At 39.2% G+C, this 26,523-nt stretch overlaps 1 protein-coding gene across 1 annotated transcript in view; it reads right to left on the bottom strand.

Annotated features, from left to right (window-relative positions):
• Positions 1 to 26,523, bottom strand: part of gtf3c2 (general transcription factor IIIC, polypeptide 2, beta) — a 141,425-nt gene that overhangs the window by 6,257 nt on the left and 108,645 nt on the right. The window contains exons 12-17 of the mRNA XM_043682113.2: positions 20,237 to 20,381; positions 14,144 to 14,305; positions 12,774 to 12,861; positions 8,874 to 9,002; positions 7,851 to 8,054; positions 675 to 779 (exon numbers count right to left, since the gene is read on the bottom strand). Coding sequence (XP_043538048.1) covers positions 675 to 779; positions 7,851 to 8,054; positions 8,874 to 9,002; positions 12,774 to 12,861; positions 14,144 to 14,305; positions 20,237 to 20,381 — 833 coding nt within the window. The remainder of the gene's footprint in view (positions 1 to 674; positions 780 to 7,850; positions 8,055 to 8,873; positions 9,003 to 12,773; positions 12,862 to 14,143; positions 14,306 to 20,236; positions 20,382 to 26,523) is intronic.

Below are 26,523 nucleotides of genomic sequence, written 5' to 3'. Positions count from 1 at the left end.
ACTCTGTTCTACTTGGAATAGTCCTAGCACGTCATCCCTAGCCAACATAAACCGTGATCTGAAAACTATTAATTGTTATAATGTGGCATCCCAAAATGTACAGACCATAGCTTATCCACTGCCTGGCACAGATTTATGAAAATCTTCTGTACAGGCCCTATTTAGAAGGTTTTGGTTTATAAATGGTACAGTGAATGGCATTTATAGCATAGCATCTGAAAAGTAAGTCGAGATCACTGTGCATAGCAACTAAGTTGCAGCTGAAGAGGAGAAATCTCACAAGTCTTTGTATTACTACGTTTTGGTGCTCTCACCAAAACAAAAACTAAAGGCGATTGATATCAAATAGCATGGTACAGTATATAAACTGTCAATACAATCAACTGACCCTGCTTGAGATACTGTAGGATCACAAAGTAATTGACTTTGATTCTTTAGAGATTGTTAGGAATTGACGAGCTAATGAGACGGAGTTATATACAAGGATTTAGTTTGAGCATGGTTTCTAAAGTACAGGCTTACTTCATACTTCCATTTCAACTCCTCTTGACTTGGAATGTTAGGTAGCATTTTAAATAAGTGAACCTTTGCCTAATATTTTGGAATAGCAAATGTAATTTGCTGCAGATATTGATTCTCATCATACACATTGCAGCAGAGATACACAAACTTACCTTATATACAGATTCCAGTGGCATTCGGTCAGGATGAGTTTTTGCTTTGTCTACCTTTTGTATTCTTTTAAAAGGCTCTCTGGAAACCATGTTCTTGAAACTCCTCTATGAAATAAGGAAAGTATTTTAAATAAAAATGGAACTTGCACTCATCGCTTGAATTTGACTCTAGCTTGGTGATATTTTGACTGCATAGCATATCATAACTGGCAACATCTACCGCCAAAACATAGCCTGCATCTGACCTTATCACAGCTGATCGTCTGCTGACACCCTCATCATTGCCTTGTATCTCTTGACATGGCTATGCCAAAACTATTCTGGCTGATCTCCCACCTTCCAACATATTTAAACTTTGTTCATTCAGATTAGATTACTTACAGTGTGGAAACAGGCCCTTCGGCCCAACAAGTTCACACCGACCCGCCAAAGCGCAACCACCCATACCCCTACATTTACCCCTTTAACCTAACACTACAGGCAATTTAGCATGGCCAATTCACCTGACCCGCACATCTTTGTGACTGTGGGAGGAAACCAGAGCACCTGGAGGAAACCCACGCAGATACGGGGAGAATGTGCAAACTCCACACAGTCAGTCGCCTGAGTCGGGAATTGAACCCGGGTCTCTGGCGCTGTGAGGCAGCAGTGCTAACCACTGTGCCACCGTGCCGCCCTTTTACTCCTTGTTATCTTAATTTAAATCTCATTCACATATAAGCACTTTACTTGCTGACCCACACTGGCTCCTGGTCCAACAATGTCTCAATTTTATCTGGTTTTCTATGCATCTATTGCTAATCCCCTCCTTATCTCCATAACCTCTTCCAATCTTAAATCTGTGCCGTCAAATCAGCTGTAATGAGCATGCCTGCTTTTTATCACTCCTTCACTAGCAGATGTGCTTCCAAATACCTTTCCTCATATTTCTGAAATTCTCTACCTCAAATCTTTTAAAATGCTCCTTAGGTCAAGCTTTTGGACATCTAGCCTAATATCCCTTTCTATAGTTTAGTCTTTTATTCCTATTACCTTTGGCTCCTTGGGACGTTTTACTATGTTTGATATGTTATATAAATCTTAGCTATTATAAACACACATGCACAAATATGCATATATTCCCACAAACACATACGTATTTGTAATACTATAGATATTTGGGTGTATGAGCGCACATATGTATGCATTTAGCTATAGTACATATTTGTGAATGATACATAATTTTACTCCTTCACTAATCCCCTCAATTCTATGGTTGCCTTCGTATTTGGCTGCATCAGTGGTCATCAAGTTGGGATGACCTAGCATTTCTGTAGCTAAACACTGGAATATTGAAGCTACTCTGCTCTGAACTTGCCAGAGACTACTTCCTAGTTCTTTGTTTTGACACCTCTGGGGTCCACTTGGCTGTACTGGCACAGGCCCTCAGTGTGCAGGCTCAGTATCTATTTAAACTGTATTATTTGATGGTTACATTATACAAACCCACATTTGTATTATACCAAATCTGCTTAGCTGCTGCTGATTTAATGATGCAAGGCAGAGTTACCCAAATTACTTCTTCACCTTTGCTGATGCAGCCAGCTACCAAAAAGAAAGGCGTAATATGCCATTGTTACAAATAGACTATATATTCAGTACGGGACATTTTTTCTGGGAAAGATAATTAACCACGTGGTAACCAAGTGTATTTGACATTGGTTGACATCTTATTGAACTGTTAATCTTCAAATGCCTAAAAAGAGTCAGCTCAATGAAAAGTGCAATTACTGGGATTTGCTTCTGAATTAAGTAGATCTTGAAAATGTCATTGGATTTACTGTTAAAATTAGGCATCTTTAAAGTTGAGAAAAGTAACACCATTTATTATCTTGGTTATCTTTGTGATGCACTTCAGTGAGCAGCTTTGATCTATCTAAGAACATGCAGTCTACTAAAAAGCCATGATTCGGAGATGCCGGTGTTGGACTGGGGTGTACAAAGTTAAAAATCTCACAATACCAGGTTATAGTCCAACAGGTTTAATTGGAAGCACACTAGCTTTCGGAGCAACGCTCCTTCATCAGGTGATTGTCAATCACCTGATGAGGTGGTGTTGGACTATAACCTGGTGTTGTGTGATTTTTAACTTTGTACTAAAAAGCCAGTCATTTCAATGAGGCACGAATGATGGCGGCACGGTGGCACAGTGGTTAGCACTGCTGCCTCACAGCGCCAGAGACACGGGTTCAATTCCCGCCTCAGGCGACTGACTGTGTGGAGTTTGCACGTTCTCCCCGTGTCTGTGTGGGTTTCCTCCGGGTGCTCCGGTTTCCTCCCACAGTCCAAAGATGTGCAGGGTCAGGTGAATTGGCCATACTAAATTGCCCGTAGTGTTAGGTAAGGGGTGAATGTAGGGGTATGGGTGGGTTTCGCTTCGGCGGGTCGGTGTGGACTTGTTGGGCCGAAGGGCCTGTTTCCACACTGTAATGTAATCTAATCTAATGGCATTAATGGCTGATCTGACAGGCACTCTGATTAAGTGATTCATCCTTCTTTAATATAAATATGAATTTCTCTCAGCTCAGAGTTTGCCATCTGTTGTACTCTATTCCTCTCCACTGCTTGACTGTAACCCAGAGAATTATAAATGCTTTTTTCTTTACATAACTCAAAGGGCAATAAAACATATCATTACCTCTGGTCTGAAGTCTTTACCAATGTTAACTCACATCACTTTGCATTTGAATGCAGCTATATATATATACATTAATGACCAAATATACTTTGCTCATACAATAAAAGATTCTTGGCTTATCAACAGCAAATACTTGCGCCCACACCTCCCCCCTCACTTCTCTCCAAGGCCCCAAAGGAAACTTCCATATCCGCCACAGATTCACCTGCACCTCCACCCACATCATCTACTGCATCCGCTGCAGCCGGTGTGGCCTCCTCTATATTGGGGAGACAGGCCACCTACTTGCGGAGCGATTCAGAGAGCACCTCTGGGCCACCCGGACGAACCAACCCAACCAACCTGTAGCACAGCATTTCAACTCCCCCTCCCACTCCACCGAGGATATGCAGGTCATTGGACTCATCCACCGCCAAACCACAACAACCCGACGGTCGAAGGAGGAGCGTCTTATCTTCCGTCTGGGAACCCTCCAACCGCAGGGGATGAACTTGGACTTCACCAGTTTCTTCATCCCCCCTCCCCCCACCTTGTCTCAGCCGGATCCCTCCAGCCCGGCACCGCCTTCCTGACCTGCAGTCTTCTTCTTGACCTCTCCGCCTCCATCCTACTCCGACCTATCACCCTCACCTTGACCTCTTTCCACCTATCACATTTCCAACGCCCCTCCTCCAAGTCCCTCCTCCCTACCTTTTATCTTCTCCTGCTGAACACTCTCTGCTCATTCCTGAAGAAGGGCCTGTGCCCGAAACGTCGAATCTCCTGTTCCCTGGATGCTGCCTGACCTGCTGTGCTGTTCCAGCAATAAAGTTTCAACTTTGATCTCCAGCATCTGCAGACCTCACTTTCCCCTTATAAGTGTCTGCATGGCTGAATAGCTTATAATTAGTACACCACTGCACATCAGAGTAAAATGTGTCAAGACACAATTTCTACCAGTATGTTCCATGTGATGGTACTGGGCCAGCATCCTGAGTCCAACGAAGGCACAGATACTTCAGCCAATTCATATCTGCCTCCAAAAAAAAAACTTTGCTCATTAAAAAGCATTTATGTTTATTCAGTCTTCGGGATCTTTGATGACAATATGACACTGACAAACATAGCTCATAGTCAAGAGCACCTTGCCATCTGCAAACACTCCCAGACAATATTAATTGAAGAAGGTTCACCTGAACTTGAAACATTAACTCTGCTTTTCTCCACAAGATGCTGCCAGACATGCTGAGTTTCTCTGACAAATTCTGCTCTTGTTTCAAATCTTCAGCATCTGCAGTTCTTTATCTTATTATTACGTTATTTCATCATTTGCACCATTCAACCTCTTTCATCAGTGTCAAGGTTTAGTTTCAAGGCAAATGCTGACTTCACTACCAATCGGGTGCTTTTCCTTTTACGAAGTATATCATTTAAAATCTTCATTAATTACCAATATCTTTGCCCCTCTCAAGTCTTACACCAACTTCTTAACATTCTCATGAAAATTTCAACTGAAATTGTTGTACCAATTGCTACAGGTAATTAAATATTTCCTTGAATTCAACAGACTGAAGTCATGATATCATCTGTCTTCATTTTCACCTTCAATCTCATCAGTTATAGCACTATCCGTGCAGACAACTAAAACATTCATTGCTGCTTCTTTATTATTGTTAATCTGGTTAACAATTTGGTTAGTTTCCAAAAAATTCGCTGCACCAACTATGAACCAACTATAGTATTTACTAAATGTAGTTTTTTTTAAAAACAGAAACGCACCCTGCTATAGGAAGGATATTATTAAATTGGAGGGCCCAGAAAAGATTAACAGAGGAACCTCGATTATCCGAATATCGGATTATCCAAAGGAGATCTCGAGGTGCCAATAGCAACATTACATCAAAGACATGTTTCCAACACTGATTGTGTCTTTTGTTTACAGTGATTAAAAATGAACTTGGCTTACTGAAATGCTGCCGAGAACAGTCCTGGACTGACGGCAGCAGCAGCAGTCTTGTTGTTGGGGGGCAGACAGGGTCGGGGGTGCCGACAAGGGGGGGGGGGGGGGGGTTGGGTTGGCGGGAGGGGCAGGTTTGAAGGGTGGACTGGGCGGGGGTGGGTTGGGCTGGCAGGGAGGGGTGGGGTTGGACCGGGTTTTGGGGCAGACGGAGGTGTGGGGAGGTTGGTCTGGGTTTGAGGGGTGGACGGGGAGAGGGGTTGGGGGCGCTATACGGACGGGATGGGGAGGTAGGCCTCGCACGCGATGTGCTGCTGCCTAGTCTCCTGAATGGGGAACGGACTTAACAGAAACCTTCGAGCCCCAGAAGAGGCATTGAATCAATTAACCGAATAATCGATCATTCGCATGAGGCAGTGCCCACCCACCTTGCTCAGATAATCGAGGTTCCTCTGTGCTAGGATAATGCGGAGGATGAAGGATTTGAGTTACAAAAATAGGCTGGAACCTTTCCACTGGATCGTAGGAAGCTGAGGGGTGCCCTTATAGAGGTTTATAAAATCATGAGGGGCATAGATAAGGTGAACAGCAAGTGTCATTTCCCTAGGGTGGGGAGTTCAAAATTAGGGGGTATATTTTTAAGGCAAGAGGAGAAAGTCTAAAAAGGATATGAGGGGCAACTTTTTTTTTTACACAAAGGGGTTCAGGTTTGGGATGAATTGTCAGGGTTAGTGGTTGCAGGTATAGTTACAACATTTAAAAGACATTTGGATATGTACATGAATAGGAAAGATTTAGAGGTATATGGGCTGAATGCTGGCAAGTGGGTATCGTTTAGTTTGGGAACATGGTCGGAATATGGGAACTAGTTGGATCGAAGTGTCTATTTCCAAGTTGTATGCCTCTACTTTAAAAATGTCAACAGCAAAATCAAGCTCCAGTATCTTCCCACTGTCATCAACTATTCAACTGGGTGGCTTTTGCTCAGGAACAGTCTGGTCACGACAATGGCAATACTGGGTCCTTCACTAAGTATCATGCTCGGTCTCTATTCCAAAAGCAGAACAATGTGTAAATTAGTCATTAGAAATGTGGGTCACATATAACAAACACACAATCAGTTTGTGAAAAGATGGGACAGAAATATTTCAGCCCCATGAAAATTTGATTAACTCCTTCATTATTCTTCTTCTCCTTTCTACCCATACTGCTGTTGCTCAGTACCTGAACATTTACCTTCTCCTGCCCTGACATCTAACTCTTCTCTACGGCCTCATCCCATTTGCCACCATAATCTAGCCCATCTTTCAGATTTATTTCAACAAGCTTCATAGCAACAAGCTTAATCTCCTGATGAACTCTGGAGCATTCCTTATTAGTTCCCAAAATTGAACAGTCAATAACTCTGACATGCTTCCAAACAGCAAAGGACATTTCTTCAATATTAAAAAAAAATGACAATGCTAGATTTGAAACAAAACCAGAAATTGTTGGTGAAACTCAGCAGGTCTGGCAACATATGTGAGGAGAAAGCAGAGTCAACTTTTACAAGTCTGGTGATTCTCCATTAGAACTGGGATGCAGATTTGCCAGGCACTGCTCTAGGGCGTCCCAAATACAGCCCAAAATGCTTTTTACTTTATTCTTGTGGAGCAACTTAGTGCTCTTTCTAATTGTGCAAAACTATACCTGCCAAACTAAACGAGATCCACTTGCCAGCATTCAGCCCATATACCTCCAAACGTTTCCTATTCATGTACATATCCAAATGTCTTTTAAATGTTGTAACGACACCCGGCAGTTCATCCCAAACCTGAACTCTGTGTAAAAAAAAGTTGCCTCTCATATCCTTTTATCGCTCTCCCCAGGACCAACATCACTTCTCTTGATAAAATCAATTGTTTTTATATAAAGCAACCTGACGAGCTAGCTAAATTGAAAGGATACTTTTTAAAAAATTTCAGTGAAGTTTCAAAATTAATCGCTTGGTTAGAAAATCTGTTTAACAGGCAGCTTATTTTGATAGTGGGAGAGTAAAGCTGACACTGAGAAGTTAAATGTAATCCCATAGTACTCCTAATCATAGGTATACTTACTCAAGTTCAAACAACAATTCAATGCAGGTGAAGAATTCAACCTGATGAGATTAATTGTACTGGTGTAATGCATGTTCTGAACAGTTGAAATATTTCAGCTTAGGCACTTGGTTAATGGGTTGCATCCAATATAATTCTTTCCTTATGCACCAAAGGATTACATATTAAAATACAATCCACGGGCTGCTGACACTGAAATCCTTTTCAAATAAAATACTATCTTACAAGAGATTTTTTAAAAGTTATGTTCATTGTTAGGGCTCCAGCAGCAAAAACTTAAAACCTTCCTATATACCACTAATACAAGACATTCTGAAGGGGAGAGAAACAGGAATTACATACACAGACATACATAAGTGCATATCTGCACGGTCACATAAACACTTAGCATATTATGCAAGGCCCAATGCAAATGCCGCTCAGCACAATACTGAACTAAGTATGATACTCATCTACTTTTGGCTCACCAGGTCAGTATCATCAAACATTAGGTAGTATTTCTTCACTGTATCACTGTAAGCCTTTGGTTCAATGACAGGGCTGGAAGTTGAATCTTCCTTCTCCATTTCAGAAGAATGCTTTTCGACATTGGCCTCTTTCTCTTGATGTGAGCAGGAGGCTGACATGTTACTAGCAGCACTGTGATGAATGAGGTCAGCTTTATAAACAGACTGCACCAAAAGAATAGTGAATAACTAACAATGCAATACATTAAGATGAGTATATTAAAGATACTTAAGCTTACTTTTATAAATAACTTGGGGAACAGAATGTATTCCTCAGTGATTCATTTATGTTTAGTCAGTTGAATAATTCTTAGTTAACTTAAGAAATAATTAATTATCAAAACTATAAACTTGTGGTGCTTTGAGATGAAATATCTGAGTTTCCATGCCCCTCGGGGCCTATACTGCACAGAAAAGAGGAAAACTGCAGATACACATTAGATACAGATTTAATTACACACCCAATGTGCATATTTGCTGTTAAAATGTATATAATTAAATGCACCCAACAACTGAAAATTTATCTTGAATTTATTGAAATTGTTTCCCTGGAACATTTCCTTTATCTTTTATGCAATCAAAACCCATCACTGCTGTAATCTTAGCATGAGCTTGATTACATTAAAAAAAATTTATTGGCTTTGAATAAAACAAAATGTTATCTAATTATTATTCATATGCTTGTAGTTTGGCATTTTTTTTTAATGTAGTGTATATTTTGTTTTACATACTTGCCAAATTAAGCTCTTTGCTACTAAATTAGCTTCTTTCAATGGTTGTGAATTGTGCCATAAACATCAAACATACAAACAAGTAATAGGCCCCTCAAGTTTGCTCTGTCATTCAGTAAGATATTGACTGACCTGATTACTCCATTTCCTGCCTACCCCTGATAACTTCTTTGAAGAACGTATTTACCTATTGAAAAATGTGGCTTTACAAAGAAAAACATTATCTCTACCTTAAATGGTAACATATACTTACAAAACGGCGTTCATTAGGTCGCTTGATATTCATTGTGTTGTTCATACAATCTGGGAGGATTACTGCCATCACCTCTCCTGTGTTATCTCCGGAGACACAGGTATTCAACCAATCAGAGCCAGAAATACTCTACAAGCAGAAAACGAGAACAAAATCGTTATCAGACCAGTGTACAAAATATAAAGACAGGAATTAACCAAATATTAATCAGCTGGGGATGTCCTTTCCCTGAAATGAGGAGAAATATTTCAAAAACACTAAGTTTAGACAGATTTATAACCATGTACATCTTAAATCAAAAAGTGCAGCAGGGACAGAGGTAAGTTATTAATATTGTATACTCATAATTCACATGCAAGATAATGTGCAATGACACAAAGTAGGGAAAGATATATGTTCAGCTCCAATAAAGCAGGTCAATTCCACAGTTTTGCTGCATTTCCACCTTAAACCATGTTCAACAAGGATATAATGACTCCTGGGCACAGAAATGTTATAAGAGAAATTGTATTGGAGAAAGATTGTGGATCAGGTTGCAAGTTTGCTCACTAAACAGGCAGATTTGTTCTCAGACATTTTGTCACCATGTTAGGTAACATCATCAGTGAGCCTCCAGTGAAGTGATATTGGAGAAATTCCTGCAATTCCTGGAAAAAGCTACTTCTTGGACCAGCAGTCCAGACAAAAGGGATATTTGTTAAGAAATTAGAAGATACCAGAGACAGAAAATATTTGTGCAATTACTTACTATAGTACATTAATCATCACCATAATTAAAGCAACGGCTATATTTCAGAAAAAATACTTAACTGGTGTAACACATTTTGGGTCATGCAGAGATCATAAAAGGCATTAAATAAATGCATATACTTTGGTTTTTTTAATCATAGATTCATACAGCACAAGAAAGGCACTTTGGCCCATCAGGCCTGCACTGACATAACTACCACTAAAAGCACACTAATCTTAATTTCCTGCAGATGTCCTATATTCACAAATGTTAGGATATTTCAAGTATCCATCTAAATTTTTTTTAAAAGGCTGTTAAGGTAGTGCATTCCAAATTCCTAATACCCGTTGAGTCAGAACGTTTTTTCCCAAATCCTTTCTGAATCTCCTGCCCCTTACCTTAAAACTTGTGATTGACCCCTCAGCCAATGGGAACAGCTGCTCACACTGTTCATACCCCTCATAATCTTACACATCTCAGTTATGTGCCCCCTCAGTCTTCTCTGCTCTAGAGAAAACAATACAAGTCTATCTAGTCTCTCCTTACAGCTCAATTTCTCCATCCCAGGCAATATCCTGGTGAACCTCCTGTGTACCCACTCCATTGCTATCACATTCTTCCTGTAGTGAGGTGACCAAAACTACACACAGTATCCCAGTTGTGGTCTCTGTATAACTTCAACATTATCTCCTTTCTCTTATACTCTATATCAAAATTGATGAAAACACATATCCAAATCACTTCTGAACAATACTATTCACCTGCTCTGCTGACTTCAAGTATCGCTGAATAATTACCCCAAGATCCTTCTGTTCCTCTAAGCTACCCAGTGTCCTACCATTTATTAAAAACTTCCTCACCTTGTTTCTTCTTCCAAAGTGCATGACCTCACAGCTAAAAAGGCTAAATAGCCTGGACTTTTAAATCTTTGTTCATAAGGCAACTGCAGAAATTTGCAAAATTGGTCAAATGACACCAAATCACTTGCTTTTACAGATACATTTTTGCTCTTTTCAGTAAGCTAACTCAGCAAGGGCAGATCTGATATAGAACAGAACTTTTTTTTTTGGTTTAAAAAATGTGGAAGATTGTACAAATTCACTAATAGGGAATACGAATAATGCTGGGAATTACAGACCAGTCAGTCGTAGGTCTGTGGTGGGCAAAATATTGGAGAGGATTCTGAGAGACAAGATTTAAGATTACTTGGAAAACCATAGTTTGATTAGAGACAGTCACTATAGTTTTGAGGGGCGCAGGTAATGCCTCTCAAACATTGTTGAATTCTTTGAGGATGTGACAAAACACACTGATAAAGGTAGAGCAGTGGATGTAGTATCCACTGATTTGAGCAACGCAGTTGATAAGGTTCCCCATGGCAGTCTTGTTCAGAAAGTAAGGAGGCATGGGATACTGGGAAATCTAGCTGTCCGGATTCGGAATTGGCTGGCCCATAGAAGATAGAGGGTGGTGGCAGAGGAAAGTATTCAGCCTGGAGCTTGGTGACCAATGGTGCCCTGCAGGGGTCGGTTCTGGGGCCTCTGCTCTTTGTGGTTTTTATAAATGACTCGGATGAGGAAGTGGAAGGGTGGGTTAGTAAGCTTGCCGATGACACAAACGTTGGTGAAGTTGTGGATAGTGTGGAGGACTGTTGTAAATTACAAAGTGACATTGACCAGATGCAGAACTGGGCTAATAAGTGGCAGATGGAAAAGTGTCAAGGGATTCATTTTGGAAGGTTAAATTTGAATGCAAATTACAGAGTTAAAGGCAGGATTCTTGGCAGTGTACAGGCACAGAGGGGTCTTGGGGTCCATGTCCATAGATCCCTCAAAGTTGCCACCCAACTTGAAATGGTTGTAAAGAAGGCATATGGTGAGTTGGCTTTCATTAGCAGGGGGATTGCGTTTAAGAGCCGCGAGGGTATGCTGCAGCTCTATAGGCCTCTGGTTAGACCACATTTGGAATATTGTGTTCCGTTCTGGTCACCTCATTATAGGAAAGATGTGGAAGCTTTAGACCGGGTGCTGAGGAGATTTACCAGGATGCTGCCTGGACTGGAGGTCATGTCTTATGAAGAAAGGTTGAGGGAGCTAGGGCTTCTCTCATTGGAGTGGAGTGAAGAACAATGAGAGGTGATCTGACAGAGGTGTATAAGATGATAAGAGGTATTGATAGAGTGGATAGCCAGAGACTTTTTCCCATGCTGGAAATGTCTGTCATGAGGGGGCATAATTTTTAGGTGATTACATGAGATGTCAAAGATAGGTTCTTTACACATACTGGTGGGTGCTAGCAGTGGTAGTAGGGTCAGATACATTAGGGACATTTAAGCGACTCTTGGATAGGCACATGGAAGAGAGTACAATGAATGGTATGTAGGTTAGTCTGATTTTAGTAGTAGGAAAAAAAGACCAGCACAAACATCGAGGGCTGAAGGGCCTGTACTGTTCTATGTTCTATAATTACCTTAAGATGGCCATAATAAACAAAATTATTTTCATATTATTTTCGTATTTTTGAATGAGTAAAATCTTCAGAGCATGTGAAAACATACAATTGCCCTTGACTAGAAAAATATCTTTCCTGTATTATTTTCTCACTTTTGAATCTAATCCATTCACTTCAAATATTCTCCAAGGTACAAAGTTCCACATCTCACTATTGCCTGTATAAACAAGTTCCTTCTGAATTCTTTATTTAATTTCTACCTTATATCGATGGTCTCTAATTTTGTTCTTCCCCATAAGCAGAAAAATCTGTGACTTTTGTATTAAAACCTTTTACCATTTCAAAGACCGTGTTTAGATCATTCACTTCTCAAGAGACAAGTTTTATCATCTTGTTTGTGACTGGTACCTCCACATTCTGGTATCATTCTTGTAAATTGATTTTACATCCTCAATATCTTTTTTTAAATAACATGAAGATGAAAATTATACACAGTACTCTTGATGTGATCTCAGCCAGGACTGAAACAAGTTAGGCATTACTTCTAGAACCGAGATGAAGTATTGTGCATTTATTTTAAGGGCCTTGTTAATCAATGTCTCGATGTTTAATGATTTGTGTATCTGTACTTAAAATGCTATCTTCCTCTACTTCATTTAGATTCTTAAGCAACTGCTTTAAATATACTTTACTGACTATAAAACAATAAATAAACCTACCCATACTGTTCCTGCTCTTGGTGCAGCAAAATACGGCTTAAATCCAAGAAAACCAGCATCTACATAATGAATTCCACTGAGTCCAAATCTGTAACAGAAAGATTTCTTAGGTCTGGTGTAGATATGATGAGCATATATAGTTTCAGCAATATAAAGTTTGTGTGTGGTTTTCACAGTGTAATGGCAGACAGACTAAACGATTTATTAGAACTTTGTTCAGCTTCTGAACCTTATTATAGATCAGACGAGTCATCAGTATACTTCAAATGTTATATACGACATTTTTATACACACGTCAATAAATATGATACATGTTTCAAAATTCTTTCTGTTCTCAATTTATAAAATGAATGAGGGGGGGGGTTAAGAACTAGAAGGCATAGGTTTAGGGTGAGAGGGGAAAGATATAAAAGGGATCTAAGAGGCACCTTTTTCATGCAGAGGGGTGGTGCGTGTATGGAGTGAGCTGCTAGAGGAAGTGGTGGAGGCTGGTACAATTGCAACATTTAAAAGGCATCTGGATGGGTATATGAATAGGAAGGCTTCAGAGGGATATGGGCCAAGTGCTGGCAAATGGGACTAGATTAGGTTGGGACATCTGGTCTGCATGGATGAGTTGCACTGAAGGTTCCATACTGTTCATCTCTATGACTCTAAATGCTGCAATTATATACATAAATGTTGCAACTAAAATGATAGATGGACAATGAAAAGTTACATTTTGAATTTTATTTAGGGGATGAAATAGAAATAAGTCTATAAAAAGAAACAAGAAACAAAACCTATTACATTCTTGTTAGTTTAGTTTTTTTAAATCTGATGATTCCTGCTTCACCTAATGCCCTTGAGGAGCTAACTCAAAAATCAATTTTATATTATTTAAATAATAAATACTCTCATTAAATTCATAAATAACCTAAATCACAGAATAATAGAATTATTATGGCTTTTAATCCCTCTAATTCCTCAGAAAATCTCCTGCCTCATCACCATATCCTGTGCACACCATTTTAGTCCAAATGATCATCCAATGCCCACTTGGATGCCTTCATTGAACCTGTCTCCAACAGATTTCAGAGTAATACATTCCACACCCTAACTCCTCATTAAGTGAAACTGTTTTTTTCTCCACATCACCCTTGCTTTATTTGTACATCATTTAAAATAAAAGTGGTTTGTATTTCTTTAGTGATCCTTTATCTGGTAACTCCACATTGCAAATTGGTACATATATATTCATGAAGACCTTAAAAATTGAAAATTTAATTAGCTGGAAGTAAATAGCTTATTAACACTGCCCTCTATGAAATAATTATTATATAAATCAACTTTCACATTTAAATGTTAGTCCAAAGACAGTTGACACTTACGCAGCATAGCAATTTTCCTGTGCTACCATAATTCCACACCATGGAAGCAACCAAGCAACTTCTGTGTTCAAATAACGCTTGATTTCATTGATTGGTTGGTATGTTCTTCTGAGATCCCAGAACTTGATCTTCCTATCAGGGCTAGCTGTCACTAGAAAGTTGCTATCAGCAAACAAACAATTTGAGAGAAAATAAATTTCACCACTATGAGCAAAACCTTAAGATATAATCAATAAATTACATAGAAAGGCTAAGGTACTTAAATATCAGTTGCAATTAATTTCATTTTGAAAATAACTATGTGCAATAATTTATGTTAATCTTACTTTCATATCTGATTACCCTATCAGCATTGTTTACTGCTTTAAAAGTGGTTGGCTTGTGATAAAGAGTAATGCCAATAGTGTGTCCTTCTCAACTTCTCCCCTTGCCTGAGGCTTGGTGACCCTTGGGTCAAACGTCCTATTAAGACTACTTATGGCACCTTTACCTTTACCAAGAATGCATTACGATAGTTGCCAATTAACACTATATCACTCAACAAATTTAAAGATTGACAGTGTGCCATCATTTCACATAGAGAAAAGTTAAAAAATGCTTTTAAGTAATTAATTTGATTAATTATTTCTATTAATATTGCGTTTATCCACATTTGGCATTGAATTGCTGCTTTCTTCTAAGAATATTTTAAGAATTTATCTTAACCGAGCCAAAAATTAATATTTAAAAAGCTAAACGTAGTTCAGTCATTCCATGTAAATTTATATTCAATTTATTGCAAAATGTACCTATCAAAATGGGGAACTCTTGAAAAGGTAAACAATACACTATCATGGAAAAAATATGAATATGCTAGACAGTGTAACACACATTTTATGGCATTCATAAACCTTTTGAGTTCCACTCCTATATGTTTGATCATCTAAGGCCCTCAAAATAACTCTGTCTTGCAATGCCTTGGTAAATACCAGATATCATCTTGATACAAATCATTGAAGTGCACTATGTGTAACGATGTTTCTTAGGTGACTATTAGAATATATTTAAGATGAATGGTATTGTCTGACAAAAGAAGGTAAGTAGATAGTAATTAATTGGTGTGCAAATATAGTGGTGAGTGCTCAATATCATGAAATACAAGAATCATTACCTCTCCTCCCTTCCCAAAGCCCATCCCATCAACAACTCTATCTGGCATAGCTAACAATTTTCCTACCGGGATTTATTAATGCTTCCTTATACTGTTTGCGATTGTTGAAGCTAGCAAATTGAAAAGCAATGTATCTAGACCACTGGTGTGGACGAGGTGGGCTCCCCCATGCAAGAATTACAAAATACACTGTTAAGGAACAGAGAGGATGTATACATAAAAATACATTACAATTTTGGATTTCACAGACAACTTAAAATAGTGATGAAAGTGAAAGATTTGCATGGGCTTTATGTCAGCAGTCATTTAATAAATTTGATTTGCCATTTCATTCTGAATTATAAAGAAATCAGAACATATAACGTTTAGCCCATTGTAATTTTGATGCATAACTATTAAGGCTCTGCCATCACTTCAGTGTCTCCGAGTGAAAATCTTGGAACAGCCTCCCGAACAATATTGTGGGAGTACCTTCACATTAATGAACTGCAGCAGTTCAAGAAGGAGCTAAGCACTGCATTCTTGTGGGAAATGTGCACCCAGTCAGTATGCGATGGCTGCATCCCATGAATGAATTTTAAAAACTGTTTACTTCCATAAAGGACACCAGGGCCTATGGACCATTAACTCAAAAAAAAGTTGGGAAAATCTATGGAAACTTCAATCTACTGTGGGAATAAAGAAAATTTTGAGAATTGACTATAAAATTGAAGCACCTTTGTTCCACACACTGCAGATTTTAATAGTTTTCCATTGTAGATCAGTAAATCTAAACTAATTGAGAATCATTTGAAAACAAATAAAACTTTGAAAGAATTACAAGTACAAGGTCCAAATAAAGTCAAATTCAAATATTACCCAGCTAAGTTTTTAAAACTGGGAAATAAGACCAATTCATTTCATTAGTCACAAATTGATGAACTTGTTTTCTGATATACAATGCTTATATTTCTGTACAAAAATCTAATCCCTTACAAAAATCTAATCCAATTATATAACACTATATACTCTATATAGAAAACAGGTGGTGATCGCTCATTAATTTGCTGTTGAAAAATTGTAGTTTTTGCAAGTTGGTTGAGGTAAAATATAATAACACTCTAAAATGCTGAAATGTTATGGTAAGATGCTAATGTATATCCGATTTTAGATTAGATTAGATTAGATTAGATTCTTAGATTACTTACAGTGTGGAAACAGGCCCTTCAGCCCAACAAGTCCACACCGACCCGCTGAAGCGCAACCCACCCATACCCCTACATTTACCCCTTCACCTAACACTACGGGCAATTTAGCATGGCCAATTCACCTGACCTGCACGTCTTTGTGACTGTGGGAGGAAACCGGAGCACCCAGAGGAAACCCACACAGGCACGGGGAGAATGCGCAAACTCCACATAGTCAGATTTCTACATATTTTAAAAGTCCATCTGGCAAAAACAATGTCGATGTCAAGAAATTTCACAAGATGATTTAGAAAGAAAAGTTTTTATAAGTAGTATATTTGTGGTTATGTTAGGGGATAGATAACCCCGAGCATGGTCTAATGATCCAATGAAAGTGAGTTAAAATCCCAATTTGCAGGATGAGAATTGACATATAATTTAAAGCAAAATCTGGGAGTAAAAACTGTATTGACAAAATGGCAATGATGTGGCTGGAGAGCTGTAAATACAAATCTACTTAATCCACACCCATAACAACAACAATTTGCATTTATATTGTATGCTTCACAGCCCAAGGTGTTGCACATTTCACATAAAGAAACATTAGAACAGATACCTTGGCCGAAGGGGCAGATTTTAATTGAATCTTAAAGGAGGAAGCAGTTATGGAGCAGCTTAAAGACGAGGTAGTCGTGAAGTGGAAGTAGGAAGTCATTAATGGACCAGCTATGGGGCTGGAAACTCAACTCAAAATAGCAAGGTCATGAAACATTTAATATAGCAGGGGTCACAGGATGGGGATGGAGTCAGTGGCTAAGGAAAAAATTAGAAGTTTATAACCAATGCGAGCGAATGTGGACTTCATTTCATTAATGTGGTTGACTCTTAACCAAACTCTGAAATGGCCTAGCAAGCCACCTAAATTTCATTAAACCCCTAACACCAGATTTTGAAAAAGATCTAAGTACAGTGACTATGAACAATCGATGCTGGTTTTGCCAGTAAGAATTGCATTGTTAACGATTTTTGTTTTAAATTGTGCATATTATCTTGCTGTTCCTGTCAACAAAAACAATTGTTAGAGGCTTCCAAGCATGCTTGTCTTAGATTAGAAATTGGTAAATTTAGACTCCACATTCAGAATCTGAGAATATGATCTAGGCAGATATTTCCACTGTTTTAGAGAGGGATTGCCATACTGTTGGCGGTTCGGTTTACTAGATTGGATCTTAACCTATGTTGAATAATGATCTCACATAACATTTAGTCAAATAAGAGCTGAGGAGTAAGCACCATATCCCAATTAATGGTTCTCTCTCATACTGCTAAGAACAAAAAAAGTATCTGTAATTTATCTCACTACTCTGTATAAAACTTTGCTGTGTATAAATTGGGAATCCCATTTGCCCACACGACTATGACTCATTTTTAAAAGTAACTAATTGACTGTGACGTACTGTGGATTGTCTACAGGATTTGAAAAATACTACATGAAAGCAAGTTTTCTATCTTTGTTCAATATTACCTTAAGGTTCTAACAATCCCAAGAGCTGAGAGAGAAACAGACATATAGAATAGTGTAGGGAGAAGAAAACGCTGCCAGAACAATTGTAACATAGTAAGATTTTCATTGGGAATTGAAAGATGTAATGACACAGGATGCATGCCCACAAATGAACATTATCTGTCTGAATGCACGTTAACAAAAATCAAGCAAAAATACATCAAGCAACCATCCAAAAAGAATCACCGCTCTGGGATCATGGAAAAATAAGTGCTTTCAACATATATTCTCTTTTTGATTTCTAACATCATCCCATGTTCCTGACAAGGTTTACAGGAAGAATGGAAATGTGCATATAACCAAACAAAACTGATATCACAGAAGTATATAGCGATAATAGTTTTTGACTGCTAGCATTAGCAGTAACTAGGGAACTTATGCAATTCATACCAAAGCTGCAGCAATATTGAAGAAATATTCTGATGTAACACAAAATGGACTAGCATGCAAAAATGTTTGAAGCTTGCTTTCTCTTCAAACTTTTTCTTTAAAATGCAGAACATTGGCTTCAATTTGGAGACAGATTGTTATCATGATCTGCCAAAATAGGATACCATAAACTGCAGCTGTGATGGTGAGAAACATGCATAATGAGTGCTGAAGGGAGAAAAATTCATCAATTCGCTATTTGCTTTTGGTACAGACACTGCTGCATTTGGCTCATTAAGTGACAATTCCACCAGATGCTATGCATGGGAAGGAAATATAACAAAATGATTTCTCTCAGTCTTGAAATTATACATTGCTCTATAAGCATTGCCAAGGAATTTGCTACCTGACTTGCTAAGTGTTTCTAGCATTTTCTAATTTTATGTCAAACATTCAGTATTTTGCTTTTGCCAATTAACATACTTTGTGAGATTTTGAAGTTAGTTTTCAAAAATGGTATTTGAAACATTAGAATTTTTGTTTTGTATTCACTATATATCATACATGTCAGTTATGAGAAATTCTAAATGTATTTTATATTGAGTAAATAGATACTCAACAGAAAAATAGATTTTTAATTTCTTCTATTTGCTTCATGCTACACTTCAGTGAGATCTGTCACGTGTAAAGTAAAGCTTCTTCTACTCTCCACAAACAAAAGATCGTGAAACATTTTATTTCAATCCATCAGGACTGTGCCATCTTTACCAAGGAAGTATTGCGAAGCTCCAACTGAATGTTTGAAAATAAGTCTTAACCAAGGCAGTCATATTGGTGCTGTATGGTAATAAAACATAGCAAAGTACAGCACATGATGGTGTGCTGAGGATTAATCCTAATTTGAAGTAAAATAACCTAACCTAACCTAAGTAAAATAACCTCAATTCACTGCTGTCCTTGTGCATGTCCAGCAGTCGCTTAAATGTCCCAAATGACTCTGCTTCCACCACTACCGCTGGCAACGCATGCGCTCACAACTCTGTAAAGAACCTACCTCTGATGTCTCCTCTACACCTTCCTCCTAACACCTTAAAACTATGATCCCTTGTGGCAGTCAATCCCGCCCTGGGGAAATGTCTCTGGCTAGCGACTCTATCCATGCTTCTTATTACTGTGTACACCTCAATCAGGTCACCTCTCTTCCTCCTTCACTCCAGAGAAAAATCTGAGTTTGGTCAAACTCTCTGATAAGACAAGCCCCCCCAGTCCAGGAAGCATACTGGTATACTTCCTTTGCACCCTCTCCAAAACCTTCCTAATTTTGCTATAATAGGGCCACCAGAACTGGACACAATGTTCCAAGTGTGGTCTTACTAGGGTTTTGTAGAGCTGCAGCAAAATCTCGTGTCTCTTAAATTCAATCTCCCTGTTAATGAAAGCCAAAACACTTTCTTAACAACCCTATCCACTTGGGTGGCAAATCTGATGGATCTCTGCACTTGAACACTGTTCCTCCACAATGCAGAGTAGCATGCTTCCATTAGGTGAAGAAACAGACATAAGACACAAAGGCTGCATAAAACTTCAATGTCTGCCCTTACCTTTGCTTAAGAACAGTTTTACATGGCCCACAGGACCACAAGAAAATACTTGGATTGCATAGGAACAAGAGTAGGCCATTAAACGCCTCAAATTTGTTCCGCTATTCAATAAGACCATGACAGATCTGCAAACTAACTGTACATACCTGCTATCCCTAGATACTTCTGGCTAAAGGAGGGGGAAAAGAGATAATTTCCATTTCAAAAGATTAAAGCTGATTTCTCACATTCTTGTTTTCTTACCTGTGAGCTTTACTCCAAGCAATGGCTTTGACAGCATGGTCATGTGCAACAAAGGAGTGGAAAGGATAGACCCTCAAAGTTCCATCTCCTTGCTGGACTCTTAACAATAATGATGTTGTATTCAAGTTCCAAAGAGCAACTGTACCTAATTTAAGAAAGCAATTTTAAAAATTTGTGATACACATTCTTCTAAATCGTTAGAAGTGAAAATACTAAAATATTACTTCCAACAGTTTTAGTTGATGTTAAGTGTTTTGGCTATTGATAGTCTCAGTTTTGGGCTTGTAATAATTCACAAAGCATATTATGATTAGATCATTGTAAGAAAAGGACCAACAAAACAACAACACACTGCATTAAGGGAAAGAATTTGGACAATGAAGTAAGTGCATTACACGATCCCATTCGCAATGAGATTACTGTCTCTGGTGCTGACCTTGTTTCCTGATGTGAAGTAAACACTCCATAAATTATAAAATTGCATTAATGTATGTAGCACATGAAACAATTGAAACATAATTAGGGAATAGGAAAACAGATGAAGTTGAATGTTTGTGCAGAAATTTTTCTGGGACTTTACTCAAATTAGTACATGAAAGGCCACTCGTTTCTGAATTGCTACCATTTAAAAATGTTCCTCACAGACTAAAACCTGTGTGTGTAGGGGACCTGCTATGGTTACAGCACCTTGGAGAAACATTTTTGCTGTAACACGATAAGCAATATTTTTTTCCTGCTGGAATGCAACTGGGGAAAATTACAATTGGAAGAAAGATTTTGCACTATTAATTTTAAAATTATCTAGAAAGAAAAATAGAAGATATCTTGTAGTACTAAACTTAAAAAGCAAAAAGAGAGATTTTGTTAACCATCAGGGTGGGACGGTGGCTATCACTGCTGCCTTACAATGCTAGGGATGCAGGTTCGATTCCAGCCTCGGGCAACTGTCTGTGTGGAATTTGCACATTCTCCCAGTGTCTGTGTGGGTTTCCCCCCCCACATTCCAAAGATGTACAGGTTAGGTGGATTGGCCATGCTCAGTTGCCCATAGTGTCCAAGGATGTGGATTAGCTGTAGAAAATAAAGATTACAAGGACAGTGTAGGGGGTTGATCTACTGAGTATGTCAGGGATGTGGAGGCGAGGTGGATTAGCCATGGTAAATGCAGGGGTGTGGGGTGGGTCTAAGTGGGATGCTCTTCAGATGGTCAATACAGACTCAATGGACCAAATGACCTACAACTGCACTGTAGGGATTCTATGATTCTATAATTCATTCATCAGCCAAAATACCACTTAAACGTTGCTACTGCATCCACCTCCACCATCTCTTCTGGCACTAATCCTCTGTGTAAAAAATCTGCCTCTCCTATGACCTTTAAACTTACCTCCTTTGACTTTAGTTCTACATTTCCTAGTAATTGACATTTCTACATGGTAAAAAAGTCTCTGACTATCCATTCTACTGATGCCTCTTATCATTTTGTAAACTTCTAACAGATCGCCCCTCATCTTTTGACATTCAAGTGAAAACAAACCAAGTTTGTCTAATCTCCCGTTATAGCTAATACCACCCAACCAGGCAACATTGCAGTAAAAATCATTAAGAACTGCAGATGCTGAAAATCAGAAACAAAAGCAGAACTTCCAGGAAAAGCTCAGCAGGTTTGGCAGCATCTGTGGAGAAAGATCAACGTTTTGGATCCAGAACTGAGGATTTCTGAGGAAGGGTCACTGGACCCAAAACATTAATTCGGATTTCTCTTCACAGATGCTGTCAGACCTGCTGTGCTTTTTCAACTTTTTCTATTTCCATAAAACCCTGGTAAACTGTTTCTGTACCCTCTCCAAAGCTTCCACAGCCTTCTGGCAGTGTGGCAACCAGAATTGTACACAATGTTGCAAATGTGGCCGAACTAAAGTTCTATACAGTTCCAGTATGACTTGTTTTTATATTCTATGCACCAATCGATGAAGGTGAACATGTCTTTGTGACCATCTTATCAACTTGTGTTGTGACTTTCATTATGCCTAAACATACATTGATACTACTAAAAATTCTGCCATTTACTGTATACTTCCCTGCTGCATTAAATCTCCCAAAATGCATCACCTTGCATTTGTCCGGAAGAAATCCCATCTTCCATTCCTCCTTTCAACTCTTTAGCCTATCCATATCCTGCTATATCATCTGGTAATCCTCCTCACTATCTGCAGCTCCCCAATCTTTTTGCCCACTACAAACTTACTAATTGGGCCATGTCCATACTGCTCCAAATCATTTATATATATTACAAACAACAAAGGTCCCAAGCGATGACCCCTGCAGAACAGTTCATTGATCTCCCCCATCTGAAAAATACTCTTCCATCACTACTTTGTCTTCTACAGCTGAGCCAGTTCTGTATCCATCTTACTAGTTCAACACAGATCCTCTGACTTCACCTTTCTTATTAGCCTGCTAGGAGGGATTTTGTTAAAGACTTTCCTAAAGACCCTATAGACAACATCTACTGCCTTGCCCTCATGAAGCACCTTTGTCAGTTCCTCAAATCCTTGGAATTTTCTCTAATAATTTTCTTACCATTGACGTAAAGCTCACCAGCTTGTAATTTCCCAGATTATCCCAGTTACTTTTCTTAAACAAAGGAACAATGTCCAGTCTATTCTCCAATCTTTGGTACCTCTGACTACAGAGGATACAAAGATTTTGGAGAAGGTCCCAGCAATTTCCTCAGCCCTCCTGGGGACTTGTCCGCCTTAATGCTTTTCAAACGCCCAACACCAGTGCCTTTTTTATACTGACACACCACAGAATATCAACATATCCCTCCAGAGACTCACCATCCACCATGTCCTCCTCCTTTGTGAATACTAATACAAAGCATTCATTAATGAACTCACTCACTTCCTCCAGTTCCTCACAAGAATTCCCTCCTTTGTCCTTGAGTGGACCTACTCTTTATCTAGCTACCCACTTGCTCCTTATGTATGCATAAACCACCTTGGAATTTTCCTTTATCCTGTTTGCCAAATACATTTCATGGCCTCTAACTTCTTACCTTGTTTGAGATTTTCTGCTAACTTCTTAATCTTTGAGGACTCAGTGTTTTCCATTTCCTAAACCTTACATATGCTTCTTTTTGACTAAACTCTCAATTTGTCTGGTCGCCCAAGATTCCTGAATCTTGCCACTCTTATCGTTCATTTTCACAAGTACATGCTGGTCTTGAACTCTCAGTCAACTTTAAAAGATTCCCACATGTCAGATGTGACGCTACCCTCAAACAGCTGCCCCCAATCTATACTCCCAGTTCCTGCCTAATATTCTGGTAGTTAGCCTTTCTCCAATTTCATAATTTCACCTGAGGACTACACCTATCCTTATCCATAATTACATTGTGGCTGAACAGGACATTGGTTAAGCCACTTTTGGAATACTGCATTCAATTCTGGTCTCCCCACTATAAGAAAGACATTAAACTTGAAAAAGTTCAGAAAAGATTGACAAGGATGTTGCTAGGGTTGGAGGGTTTGAGCTATTGGGAGAGGCTGTATAGGCTGGGGCTATTTGCCATGGAACATCAGAGACTAAGGGCTATCCTTATAGGAGTTTATAAAATCATTAGGGTCATGGATAGGGTGCATAGTTAAGATCTTTCCCTGAGGGTAGGGAGTCCAAAACTAGACAACATCGGTTTAAGGTGCGAGGGGAAAGACTTAAAAGGGACCTAAGGGACAATGTTTTTCAAGCAGAGAGTGGTGCATGCATGGAATGAGTTGCCAAAGGGAGTGGAGGAGCTGGTGCAATTCCAACATTTAAAAGGCATCTGGAAGGGTTTAGAGGGACATGTGCCAAATGCTGGCAAATGAGACTAGATTAATTTAGAATCTCCTGTCCGCATGGACGAGTTGGACTGAGGGGTCTGTTACCGTGCTGTACATCTCTATGACTCTATACCTGTTCCTCTATCACCTGCTGGGTGTTGGGATACCTGTTGTACAATCCTATCAAAGTGACTGCTCCCTTCCTGTTCCTGAGCGCTCTCCATATGACCTCATTGGATAAGCCCTCCAAGGTATCCTCCCTCAGTACAGATTCTCTCCCTAATCAGTAATGCAACTCCCCACCTCTTTTACATTCCTCTATATCTTTCTTGAAACATCTAAATCTTGGAATATTAAACTGCCAGTTTTGTCCCGCTCTCATTTCATAATCAAATTTCATAATAAAAACATGCTCACCCAATGATCATCTTTATACATGTTTCCCTTTCAGGTTATGTCAGGTTAATGAACATCATTCTTGATGGGAAAGTATTGCAGGGAAAGGACAATTAACTTTTTTGGACTATTGTTCTAAACAGTAAACATTGCTCTTGCTTAGGTTTATGGCTATAAAAACTCATTTTAGGTTTTTGTAACTATAGTTGAGAATAAAATGCTTAAGATGGCATATTAATAAAGCTAACAGATAATAATTCTTATTTCTTGAAAGTGAACTGGACTGACAACTACAACAACGGGTCTTTACAAAGTATTTACTTTTTGTGATAACACTCGTCATTTAAAGATGAATAGAATCCATAGAATTCCTAAAGTTCGGCCTAACAAGGCCACACCAACCCACCGAAGATTATCCCACCCAAACCCATTTAACTACCCTATTACTCTACATATATCCCTGACTAATACACCTAACCTACACATCATTAAACACTATATGCAATTTATGCCAATTCACCTTTGGATTGTGGGAGGAAACTAGAGTACCCGGAGTGTGCCAATGCAGATATGGGGAGAATGTGCAAACTCCACGCAGTCGCACGAGGCTAGAATCGAACCCGGTCCCTGGCGCTGTGAGGCAGCAGTGCTAACCAGTGAGCCACCGTGCTGCCCAAATAATAAGATATTTATTTTCAACAGTACCTTTTCTATTATAGTTACAGTTCAAGTAGACTATGAGAAGTGATGAGATCATTCTGCTTCAGGTTTGGAACAGCTATAATCAACAAGATACTATTTAAATAATTTTTATCACGTGGTGCCATTATCTCCACAAATATGAAAAATATAGAATTAAACTAATGTAATTACTTCCCATGACACAAATAGGTAGATAGCAGTTGGATTTATTTTTGTATACATTCATGGTGAGCATTGCCAGCATTTATTACTCATCCATAACTGAACCTAAGAAGGTAGAGATGAGCTACTTTCATTGAACTTCTTATGTTCAAGTGATAGATAAGGCAAGGGTTTTAACTGGCAATGGGGAAGAATCAACAATGTAGTTTAGATTAGATTAGATTAGATTACTTACAGTGTGGAAACAGGCCCTTCGGCCCAACAAGTCCACACCGCCCCGCCGAAGCGCAACCCACCCATACCCCTACATTTACCCCTTACCTAACACTACGGGCAATTTAGCATGGCCAATTCACCTGACTTGCACATCTTTGGACTGTGGGAGGAAACCGGAGCACCCGGAGGAAACCCACGCAGACACGGGGAGAACGTGCAAACTCCACACAGTCAGTCGCCTGAGGCGGGAATTGAACCCGGGTCTCTGGCGCTGTGAGGCAGCAGTGCTAACCACTGTGCCACCGTTATCAGGTTGGTATGCCTTCGGGGTGGGGGTGGGGGCTGTTGTTGAAACTCGGAGCTGAATCTGCCTCTCCTATTCTTTTAGGAACAGGAGAAGGTCTTACAACTTGCTCTGCCATTCAATACAATCCAACTCAGCATCCAACTCAGCACTCTGTTTGTAATTCTTTTTCTCCATATCTTTGATTCTGTAAGCCCGAAGAACTAGCTTCTCCTTTGAAACATTCAATGTTTTGGCCTCAGGCTCAATACTCTCAGGTGATGAAATTTCTCATCTCAGTCCTAAAAGGCCTATCCCTACTCCTTAGACTGTGACCACTTGATCTGGACTCCCTGGTCATCAGGACGATGCTTCCTATGGTTTGTGATCCAATCTTTATATGTGATCCTGCCCTATATATAATCCCAGCCCACGGCAGTCTCTCTCTCTCGCTCTTCATATGTTAGTTCAGCCATCTTGGACTAATCTGGTAAACATATGCTGCACTCTCTTCATTGTCAAGACATCCTTCCTCAGATAAGGTGACCAAAAGTGCACACAACATTCCAGATGTGGTCTCAGCAAGGTGCTGTACAATTGCAGCAAGACATCTTTACTCCTGTACCTAAATCCTCATGCTATGATGGCCAAAATGCCATTTGCCTTTTTCACTGTCTGCTTACCCTCAGCAATTGGTGTAC

Source organism: Chiloscyllium plagiosum, unplaced genomic scaffold, assembly GCF_037043375.1.
Source record: "Chiloscyllium plagiosum isolate Xiang-an unplaced genomic scaffold, Cpla_swu_hap1 HiC_scaffold_3, whole genome shotgun sequence".
NCBI lineage: Eukaryota > Metazoa > Chordata > Chondrichthyes > Orectolobiformes > Hemiscylliidae > Chiloscyllium > Chiloscyllium plagiosum.
The sequence above is the reverse complement of the archived record's forward strand: the minus strand, read 5'-3'. Positions and strand labels throughout refer to the sequence as shown.